The 11,780-nt window shown below is 41.3% G+C and overlaps 1 protein-coding gene across 1 annotated transcript; it reads right to left on the reverse strand.

The window, feature by feature from the left end:
• Window positions 1-2,332: 2,332 nt before the first annotated feature.
• On the reverse strand, window positions 2,333-7,273 carry tmem101 (transmembrane protein 101). The gene is made up of 4 exons (XM_035801229.2): window positions 6,872-7,273; window positions 4,824-5,004; window positions 4,324-4,470; window positions 2,333-4,008 (listed from the first exon to the last, which is right to left on the reverse strand). The coding sequence occupies exons 1-4, from the start codon at window positions 7,000-7,002 to the stop codon at window positions 3,700-3,702; spliced, it is 768 nt and encodes a 255-aa protein (XP_035657122.1). The 5' UTR covers window positions 7,003-7,273; the 3' UTR covers window positions 2,333-3,699.
• Window positions 7,274-11,780: the final 4,507 nt, after the last annotated feature.

Genomic DNA, 11,780 nt, shown 5'->3' on the forward strand with positions numbered 1-11,780 from the left:
GGAATCCTATCTTGTGTCAAACCTATACATTTTGTGAGATTGACATGCATTCACATTCATAATCATAACCAATATCAAACCTTTTAAATTGTTATATAACTAGCTACTAAAATGATTTACAGTTGCTGATGTTACACGTTTTCTAACAAGCTACAAACGCAAGGCATGGCGCATAAGTTAGCAGGCATCAGTATAACGAGCTAGCCAACTCCAGTCGTGCTAACGTTTGCTGGTAAACCTAGCTGTAACTTTATAGCTTCCTGTTCAATCAAATCAAAGTTTGTCACGCGTGCCGAATACAACAGGTGTAGTAGACCTTACAGTGAAAACTTACAGGCTCTAACCAATAGTGCAAAAAAGGTATTAGGTGAACAATAGGTAGAAATAAAAGAAATAAACAGTAAAAAGACAGTGAAAAATAACATTAGTGAGGCTATATACAGTAGCGAGGCTACATACAGACACCGGTTTGTCAGGTTGATTGAGGTAGTATGTACATGTAGATATGGTTAAAGTCACTATGCATATATGAAGAACAGAGAGTAGCAGTAGCGTATAAGAGGGGTTGGTGGGTGGCGGGACACAATGCAGATAGCCCGGTTAGTCAATGTGCAGGAGCACTGGTTGGTCGGGCCAATTGAGGTAGTATGGTACATGAATGTATTGCAATGAAACAGCAGGAAGCAGGTCTCGAACCCTCGACCTTCGAGCCAGAGGTCTGGCGCGCTATCGACTGTGCCGCAAAAGCATGCTCATGCGACAGAGTCGATTTCCGCGCTTGTAAACCCAGGGGCGTTACACTATAGTTAAAGTGACTATGCATATATGATAAACACAGAGTAGCAGCAGCGTGAAAGAGGGATTGGGGGGGTGGCACACAATGTAAATAGTCCGGGTAGTCATTTGATCACTTGTTCAGGAGTATTATGGCTTGGGGGTAAGAACTGTTGAGAAGCCTTTTTGTCCTAGGCTTGACACTCCGGTACCGCTTGCCATGTGATAGTAGAGAGAACAGTCTATGACTGGGGTGGCTGGGGTCTTTGACCATTATTAGAGCCTTCCTCTGACACCGCCTGGTGTAGAGGTCCTGGATGGCAGGCAGCTTAGCCCCATTAGTAGCCATATCTAGGACTAAAGAGAAGAGGTTTTCAATTCAGATACAAATAGATGTCCAATTTATAAAACCGCTTCTATTTTGCCATATGACTAACTCTAGTTGTTTAGCTAACTTAGCTATCCTGCTAGATTAGCTAGCTACCTAAGTTAGCAAACAGAAAAGGTATTTGATCCCCCCCCCCACTGTTACACAGTAGTATGTTAGCCAGCAATACACACTATGGGTTTCAGTAGATTAACTAGTTAGCTAGCAGGTGGCTTGCAGGAAAAATAACTTACTTAGTCACTGTCATTTGTCATCTGCCCTCTTGGTGCTGGCATCAGCTGTAAATGAGCTTCTAGCTAAATCCAAGTCTTCAATTTCCAAACCGCTTCACTATATCTGGTTGAAACATGGTTAAATGTCACCATGTAGCTAATAGAACATCAAAAAATGCTCCCTTGTCAAATTCATGTTGATGAAAGGAATTACTTGAAGTCATTGCCGTCTGGTCAGGTCCTTCAGTTTTGCCCAAAGGATTGTGTCCCTTTCTAAAAAGCCAGCTTTGGGGGAGGGATGTGGCCAGAGCACGAAGCACCACCCCACCCAAGTTGTAGTCTTTCAGAGATTGGAAATAATGTCAGCTTGTATATTTAGCTATTCATCCTCTGATAGGAACCTCACTGAAAGACATCCAATGTCTCTATCGAACAAGGACAACCATATCTACACGCACAAAAACACAGTGCAATCAGTATAACAGTCTTCACGAAATGCCACAAAGCAGGATTACATTTATTTTAACCAACTTCCCAACAGGGTGGGGGGGGCCCAGCCCCCCTCTGGACAATCCCCCGGCCATCCTCACATACTTTGTGCCCCCTCAGATTTTTGAGGTACATGACACCCCTGGATATTTCTACCATTTGTCCTTTAGTTCAGGTAATCACTAGTTACAACTGACACAAAGTTAAAATTGGCTGTAGTAAAAATGCATGCAATCTAAAATGAGCTTTTTGGTCTTAAGGTTAGTCATAAGTTTAGCAGTGTGGTTAAGGTTAGGGTTAAAATCCAATTTTAAGAGACATTGTAGAAATAGGCTGGGTTTATGACTTTGTTACTGTGGTAACTAATGACAACCGTCAGGTCTTTTCTGATTTCGTTGTGCATAAAAATACAGATTGATAAATAATGAATTACTATTGTGAAAAGTGAATATACACAGAATACACAATATACAAAACCAAACCAGTAGTTGTTTATTTAGTTGTATGACAACCTACACTCAGGAATGTCGTCAGGAATGGAAACAAATGATATTGAAAAATAAATATGATCCTATATTCATATTGCATTAGGTACAAAAGGAGTACACTGTAGTTCTATTATTTGATAGAAAATATGCAAAATGTCAAGTTGCAGTAAAACATTTGACAACTAAACCACGATATAACCCCCCAAATACTCAAACTGAAATCTGCTATAGCCATATGTAAATACCAGGTTTCCAAACATAATTTATTTTTTACAGAATTCTAGCTAAGTTATATATACTGAACAAAAGTATAAATGCAACATGTAAAACTGAAATAAAAGATCCCAGAAATGTTCCATACTCACAAATCTAATTTCTCTCAAAACTTGTGCACAAATTTGTTTACATCCCTGTTAGTGAGCATTTCTCCTTTGCCGAGATGATCCATCCACATAACAGGTGTGGCATATCAAGAAGCTGATTAAACAGCATTATCATTATACAGGTGCATCTTGTGCTGGGGACAATAAAAGACCACTTTAAAATGTGCAGTTTTGTCACACAACAATGCCACAAATGTCTCAAGTTTTGAGGGAGCGTGCAATTGGCATGCTGACTACAGGAATGTCCACTAGAGCTCTTTCCAGATAATTTAATGTTCATTTCCCTTCCATAAGCCACCTCCAACATCGTTTGAGAATTTGGCTGTACGTCCAACCGCAGACCCACGTGAAACCATGCCAGCCCAGGACCTCCACATCCGGCTTCTTCACCTGCAGGATCATCTGAGACCAGCCACCCAGACAGCTGTTGAAACTGAGTATTTGTCTGTAATAAAGCCCTTTTGTGAAATCCATAGGTTAGGGCTTAATTTATTTATTTGAATTGACCGATTTCCTTATATGAACTGTAAAATAGTTAATTGTTGCGTTATGTATTTTTGTTCAGTATAAAAATAAAAAAAAACTCAACAGGGCTCATATCTATTTTCTGCAGAAGCAAAGTTGGACAGGTAGTTAACGATAAGGTCTACCCACATGGCTGTCTGTCAGGCAGGGATTATAGCGTCCAATCACCATGTATCTCCTGCTGTAAGTGAAGATCAGTTCATCTGAGGATCCAGAAAGACTGTATAAGTCTCACATGGCACCTTATTCCCAATATAGTGCACTACTTTTGACCAGGTGGCACCGTATTCCCAATATAATGCATTATTTTGGCCAAAGCTTTGGTCAAAAGTAGTGCAATATATAGGGAATAGGGTGCCATTTGAAACACTAAATGTAGCTTCAGTCACATGTTAAGTATTGGCCTCTCTTCTGATAGTCTGCCAAGGTGTCCATTCCATTCAACCGTCTGTAGCCAGAATCAGCACAGCCCCGAAAATACCCACGTTATGCCCCATCAGCTTCAACTGGTTCCAGAACTCTACATGGCGCGTGTTGTGCCAGTAGCCCAGGTTACCGTCGATGAAGAGCAGGATGAGGGGCAGGACCACTGCCAGGATCTGTGAAGCTAGACGGATATAACAGCCAGAGAGGAAGGCCAGGGCCAGCACTCCAAACAGCACCACCAGTAGCATTAGGGTGATCTCCCCACCAGGGATGTGGTTCAGGTAGGCCATCCTGTCCTCTTTACTGTGCTGGAGGGAGTACACCTGGTGGAGGGAACACAGTGCTGCATTAAGTTGTTATTTAGGCTGCTACTGTATATTTGTTGGACTCACCATTCAGTTTATTGCACCTAGTTGTACAATGATTTGATCTCTATCTCTCTCATATCTGATTAGGACACAAATGTCAAACTTGACACTGGGCTATTTAAAATCAGGGAAAATCTAGGCCTTTTGCTATCCAGGTTTCTAGGTCTGCAGTAATTGATTTTAAGGATGGAGGAAGGGGATTCCCACCACAGTGCTTCTTTCTAGGTCAAACACTGTAGCTAATTCAATGATGTAGGTTGTTTGTCTTACCATACAGATGAGGTAGACCCCTATGAAGACCTGTCCGGTGGACTGCAGCGATCTAGTGCGATGTTTCTGTCTGTATACCTCCCCCGCACCACTGGCTAGGACCAGGAAACCCCCAATGATAGCCAGGGTTCTGGAGTACATCCTTACCTACAGGATCACATAAGACACAGAAGGTCAGTTGAGCATTCCTAGAGATGTAGTGAAGGGGGGATGCAAACACTTACTACATTTCTTCAACACAATGTTTTAATTCATCCTAAAATATGATCATCTTAGTCATGTTCATTTTTTTTTGGCCCAGCACCCAGTATTAACCCACAATAAGTTATGACTAAATAGAGCCCACTATTTATTGTCTTTCGACAGGTGGTGTCATTCCTACACAATGCACAGCTCCCAATGTAGACAGAGTTGTCACTCTCCACAAAACATTTCTTACCCCCAGGATACTTCAGCTGGAGTTGTCACACTATATACTCCTCCTCACAGGCAGTACTCACCTTCAGCCAGTCACTATAGTGCACTTGTTCACCAATATAAGAAGTGTAGGTGCTGATAGCTAACTGTATGGCGGCCCCCAGTGCAAACCACCTCCTCTTCACCCCAAAGGACATGAAGCTGGCACAAAGAACTGATACCCCCATGTCAAAGTACAAGTAGGGAACCTGGATGTCAGGTTTCCTGGAGATTAAGAAAAAAGCACATATATTACAACACTGAAATGGTTAAATATTCAAAAATCATTGTTCAAATCAACTAATTGATTACACTCATGGTTAACAATAGCTATGATTTCATACCTCCAAAGACAATGATTTGTCTCACTTAGCTACCTTGAAGTGGAACTGACAGCGTTTTAACTACTTTGCAGATATGAAACAAACATACAATCATAATCAGTCAAAAATATCACAGTTCATGCTACAAAACCAACTTTATAAGAGGAGGCTATAAAAACAGTTTATATTTGACTCAATTCCATGACGTTCAGTAAGGCATTGTTGGCAGTAGTCTCGGGTGGTTTACTGTGTATACACACACCGGGGTATTTGGAAAAAGCCATGGGATGGTTTTCAATACCGTTGAATCTATTTATTTGAAGTTTAATACATTTTGAATAATTGTAGCTACTTTAAGTAAACACCTGCAGTCAACTTGTGCAATATGTTAGGAGATAAAGAACATTGCGGTCTTCATTTCAGCTGTCACACTGAGTCACAACTGTTTGCCAGCTAGATATCAGTAACAGTAATCATGAGTAGAGGTCGACCGATTCATCGGAATGGCCGATTGATTAGGGCCAATTTCAGAAGGCTACCTGAAACGTTTGACCCAAGTTAAACAATTTAAAGGCAATGCTACTAATTGAGTGTATGTAAACTTCTGACCCACTAGGAATGTGATGAAGGAAATAAAAGCGAGAATAAATCTCTACTATTATTCTGACATTTCACATTCTTAAAATAAAAGTGGTGATCCTAACTGACAGAAGACAAGGAATTTTTACTATGTCCGGAGTTCCCAAATATAATATGTGTTATTTATATATTTGAATAAATCTATTCAGGTGTATTTTGTGAATGCATTCTAATGATCTAAAGTTGCTCTGTTGCTACTTCATGTAAACACACAATCCAGTTCAAAGTTAATGATGGCAGGCCCATGTGGCAAATGGTTTATTTGCATATAGGCCTACTGTAGCTCTGATTGGATATGGCACACTGGTCTGTGTAGACTCCAGTCCTGGACAAGACAGGTGTTTTTAATTAGGTTTTATTCACTGCAGTGTCTGTTAAATTGTCCAAGCAAAACAGCCACTTCCAACTCTATATTGATATAGAATTTTCAGAAATGCTGTACTATACGTAATTCCCAAACATTCTATGAATTTATGAAAATTACCATATAGTGCTGGCTTGTCAGAAAATGTTTAAAAAACAACAACATGTAATATTATTCCTGAGGGTGTATATGAACAGATTTGAATACGATTTCATGTTAAAATGCTGTCTGTTCCACTTTAAACTGAATACACCAACTGTAAATCGCTCTGGATAAAGCATCTCCTTAATGACTAAAATATTAAGGACTTGGCATTCTTCGAAAAAAACAATAATACATGAATGAATGGTTTATATGCCACGTGAGAAGATATGCCACACAGTCACTGTTACTATATATTTACAGTTGTAGACCATATCAAAGTAAGGTAACTGTAGACTCCACCAGCTAGATTACAGGGTGGTGCACTCCTATTTAAAGATTACAGAAATATCACCCTGCCATAACTAGAGCCAGATGGCCCACAATCCCGGAAGTTGTAGCTTCTGTAGTTCTATGTTCTTTTACACAACCAAATGACCACGTTCATAACCCAGAAAACAGTACCTGGCATAGAAAAGCCACACTAGTGTACTAAATATATCTGTCAATAATGTAGCTCAACTAACAAGCAAAGTGACGCTGTAAAACCAACCCTCTGTTTAGCCGATTAGCGGCTAGCCGACGTCTGCAGAAACGTACTCACATACATATCCACCGCGCTTACCTTTTTACATCCGCGCGCTCGGCAAAGAGCATCAGCATTGTAAAGCAGTTCCAGAAACCAAATCGGGTCAAAATAAAGGCGCCAAATTGACAGAGGCGCCGGAGAACTTGCCTACTGCTAGGGGCAGCCATTATTGTTACTACAGTGTTACGTCGGCAGTGGGCAAAAACTTTACAACTTCCTGTCTAGAATTTTCGATAATTTTCAAAATAAAAGTTTACCATTTTACATTAAAGGTAGACTCCGCGTAACGACATTTCCACGAGCAGCACTGCATGCGCACGTCCAAGCGGGTCACGTAAATTGTCTGGCTTGTCGACTGCATGAACTTTACAAAAACCATGTCAAAGGTCATGAAATTGACTGCAGTCGACTGCAAGTTTCTGCAGTTGCTCTTCACCAAATTCATCCTGCAGCCATTTCCTGCATTGTAGGAGGCTCTATAAAAACGGCACAGTGGACACATCATAATACCCACAAAACTTAGCGGTAGGTAATGTTCCAATAATGTTTTCCCAATTCATTTGTGCTTCTGGAATTTTAGAACTACTTCATATACAGTGCATTCGGAAGGTATGCCAACCCCTCCCCCTTTTAGACATTTTATTACATTAGCCTTATTCTAAAATTGATAAAATACATGTTTTTAATCTACACACAATACCCCATAATGACAAGTTAAAAAGGTTGAGACATTTTTGCAAATTTAAAAAATGTAACTATTCAGACCCTTTGCTAGGAGACTCGAAATTGAGCTCAGGTGCATCCTGGTTCTATTGATCATCCTTGAGATGTTTCTACATCTTGATTGGAGTACACCTGTGATAAATTCAATTGATTGGACATGATTTGGAAAAGCACACACTTGTCTATATAAAAGGTCCCACAGTTGACAGTGCAAACCAAGCCATGAGGTCGAAGGAATTGTAAAGCTCCAAGACAGGATTGTGTCGAGGCACAGATCAGGGGAAGGGTACCAAACATTTCTGCAGCATTGTAGGTCCCCAAGAACAGAGTGGCCTCCATTATTCTTAAATGGAAGAAGTTTGGAACCCCCAAGACTCCTCCTAGAGCTGGCCACCTGGCCAAACTGAGCAAATGGGGGGAGAAGGGCCTTGGTCAGGGAGGTGACCAAAACCCAATGGTCACTCTGACAGAGCTCCAGAGTTCCTCTTTGGAGATGGAAGAACCTTCCAGAAGGGCAACCATCTCTGCAGCACTACACCAATCAGGCCTTTATGGTAGAGTGGCCAGATGGAAACCACTCCTCAGGAAAAGGCACATGACAGCCCGCTTGGAGTTGAACAAAAGGTACCTAAAGGACTTTGACCATAAGAAACAAGATTCTCTGGTTGGATGAAACCAAGATTGAACTCTTTGGTCTGAATGCTAATCGTCACGTCTGGGGGAAACCTGGCACCATCCCTACGTTTTTCAGTGGCAAGGACAGGGAGACTAGTCAGGATCGATGGAAAGATTAATGGAACAAAGTACAGAGAGATCCTTGATGAAGTCCTGGATCTGCAGAGAAGAATGGAAGAAACTCTCCAAATACAGGTGTGCCAAGCTTGTAGCATCATACCCAAGAATACTCAAGGCTGTAAATTGCTCCCAAAGGTGCTTCAAGAAAGTACTAAGTAAACAGTCTGAATACTCATGTAAATGTGATATGTTTAAAAAAATTGTAATACATTTGCAAACATTTCTTAAATCCTGTTTTTGCTTTGTCATTATGGGGTATTGTGTGTAGATCAATGTGGGGGAAAAAACTATGTAATCAGTTTTAGAATAAGGCTGTAACGTAACTAAATGTGGAAAAAGTCATGGGGTCTGAATGCACTGTAAATTCTGTGTTTCGTGTAGGATTACCCTGGCTTGACATTTTGCTAGCAATGTAATTGTCTCTTGGACCAAGTAAATTCTTCATATACTCAAAAATTCTAAATGCTAATTAGCAACAGGGAATCTGGGTTTGGCAGATGCCATGTGAATGCTACCTGCCCCAATGCAGTGCCAACTAATGGTTTTTGGAGGAGGAATAATGGTCTGGGGCTGTTTTTCATTGTACGGGCTAGGCCCCTTAGTTCCAGTGAAGGGAAATCTTAAATGTTACAGCGTAAAATGACATTCTAGACAAGGAGGAGTTGGCTTTGGGGATGACCAGTGAAATAAACCTGCTGGAGCGTGTGCCTGGGTGGGTGTTGCTATAGTGATCAGTGAGCTGAGATAAGGTGGGGCTTTACCTAGCAAAGATTAATATAGATGACCTGGAACCAGTGGGTTTGGCAACGAATATGGGCCAGCCAACGAGAGCATACAGGTCGCAGTGGTGGGTAGTAAATGGGGCTTTCGTGACAAAACGGATGGCACTGTGATAGACTACATCCAACTTTCTGAGTAGAGAGTTGGACGCTATTTTGTAAATGACATCGCAGAAGTCAAGGATCGGTAGGATAGTCAGTTTTATGTTTAGCAGCATGAGTGAAAGAGACTTTGTTGAGAAATAGGAAGCCGATTCTAGATTTAATTTTGAATTGGACCTACTTAATGTACACTTTCATAGTATTACCACGACAACCGGCAAAACATTTAGTCTTTCAATCACCCACGTGGGTATAACCAATGAGGAGATGGCACGTGGGTACCTGCTTCAATAAACCAATGAGGAGATGGGAGAGGCAGGACTTGCAGAGCGATCTGCGTCAGAAATAGGAATGACTTCTATTTTAGCCCTTGTCAACGCAGACGCTCGTTGTCGCCCGCGAGCAGTGTGGGTGCAATAATTGAAAAACATAGATTTCTAAATTTATTTTGCAACGCTCGCACACGTGTCTGGTCTGGTCAGCATGTTAGAATGTAGTGATTGACAGAATCGAAAGCCTTGGTCAGGTCGATGAAGACGGCTGCACAGGGTTTATATACATCATTGTTCAATGCTCTTAGTTGTTGCGGAAATTGGAGCGGCAGTTAACATGCAACCAATATCATGGTTCTATTCAAAGTTCTAGAAGGATCTACTTGAAGAAAAACAGAGCGCCCTTGGAGGCCAGGGTCATATAGTGCACACTAAAGCAAACTGTAGCAAAGCGGTTTGCAACGGAATCCGTTTGTCACGTTAAAACATTTTGCGACATGAACCGTTTGCTACGCTGTGCACTAATAACTACGACCCATGGGTCAGCCTGGGCATAGTTACCCTGGAACAGATTATGGGTTAAGTTCCCTGCTCGAGGACATAACAGCAGGAGAGGGTATCCAGAATACACTTCTTACCAAATATTCCCAATCAACCTGATTTCACTACCACTGGCGAAACGATAGGGATTAAGCTCTAACTTTATTAACCAATCAACCTGAGAAGTGACTAAATTACAGCCAACGTAGATAGTTTTAATTGCCTTATGGCAGTAATAAACTGGATGGGAAGTGTTATAATGCACTGTAGCTCTGCTGCATTTGAAGCAACAGAATACTTTATTGTATTTCACACACTGTGTGGAAGAGCAATTCAGAGGTATCCATATGAATAGAATATATCATACTTAAATTGTTCAGCTGTTCAGTTAAGAAAGAAATTCTTCCTCTGGAATGCACAATGGAATACACAGTCAAATTCAGAACTGGCTCTGCAGCACAGTCTTAGTTTACAGTAAAGGTGGTCAGTTAAGTGGTAGGCCTATCTTTTGCCTCACAGGTTTTGTCCATTGTTCAACTCTTACCAAGTGGCTTATCAGGTGAATGTCTGCGAAAGACAGATCCACCTGTGGTACATTAAGTCCAGAGTGACGTCGGTTTCACTGCCTAATCTATTTGGGGGGGGATGAGACTCACCCAGATCCTGAAATGTCATAGGGGCGAAACGAGTGCCAGTGAAGGCTTTTCCAGGGATCAATGGCCGAGAAAGAGAGACAAGACACACAGAGTGAGAGAGTGTGAGAGAGAGTGCTAGCGAGCAAAACCAGGCTACACCGGACTAGTGCAATATGTTGACTGTCAACATTAGAATGTATAACATGCCTGATTGGATATTGGCTATTGGCTATTGAATCTGTGTTACATTTTTTCTTGAAAGGCAATGTAGCTTAATTATGTATTGCATTTTACAGTTAGTTGTTCTTCACTATTTATCCTATACAGTCAGGTTGGAAGTAGATTTAATTTATTCCTGTTACAGGACCTCTCAGGGGCGTCATGCACCCCAAAAATCTGAGGGGGCACAAAGTACATAAGGATAGCTGGGGGGGGGTGGTCTGGAGGGGAGCTATGGCCATAAATGAGAGAATTTAGCATTTTTCAAACACCTGAAACAGCTTTTTCCTGCAGTCTGGAGCCATAATCATTATGCTTAATTCTGTCCAAAATATGTTTATCATCTTAGCATACCTCTTGAGCGGTCTGTGGTTCTTTTTTAAAAAGCTTAATATGCTTCTCTGCTAAAATATCGGTGAAAGATATATTCCTTTGAGTCTTATTTAGTAATTGCTTGCTTTTCTAGCCTAGTCTACCAACCTTGCCAGCGGGCATGCCAGCTAAGATAGTTAGACAACTAAGCTACTCAAATCAAATCAAATTTATTTATATAGCCCTTCGTACATCAGCTGATATCTCAAAGTGCTGTACAGAAACCCAGCCTAAAACCCCAAAAAGCAAGCAATGCAGGTGTAGAAGCACGGTGGCTAGGAAAAACTCCCTAGAAAGGCCAAAACCTATGAAGAAACCTAGAGAGGAACCAGGCTATGTGGGGTGGCCAGTCCTCTTCTGGCTGTGCAGGGTGGAGATTATAACAGAACATGGCCAAGATGTTCAAATGTTCATAAATGACCAGCATGGTCAAATAATAATAATCACAGGCAGAACAGTTGAAACTGGAGCAGCAGCACGGCCAGGTGGACTCTAACTTGATTGATAG

This window comes from Oncorhynchus keta, chromosome 24 (assembly GCF_023373465.1).
Source record: "Oncorhynchus keta strain PuntledgeMale-10-30-2019 chromosome 24, Oket_V2, whole genome shotgun sequence".
NCBI lineage: Eukaryota > Metazoa > Chordata > Actinopteri > Salmoniformes > Salmonidae > Oncorhynchus > Oncorhynchus keta.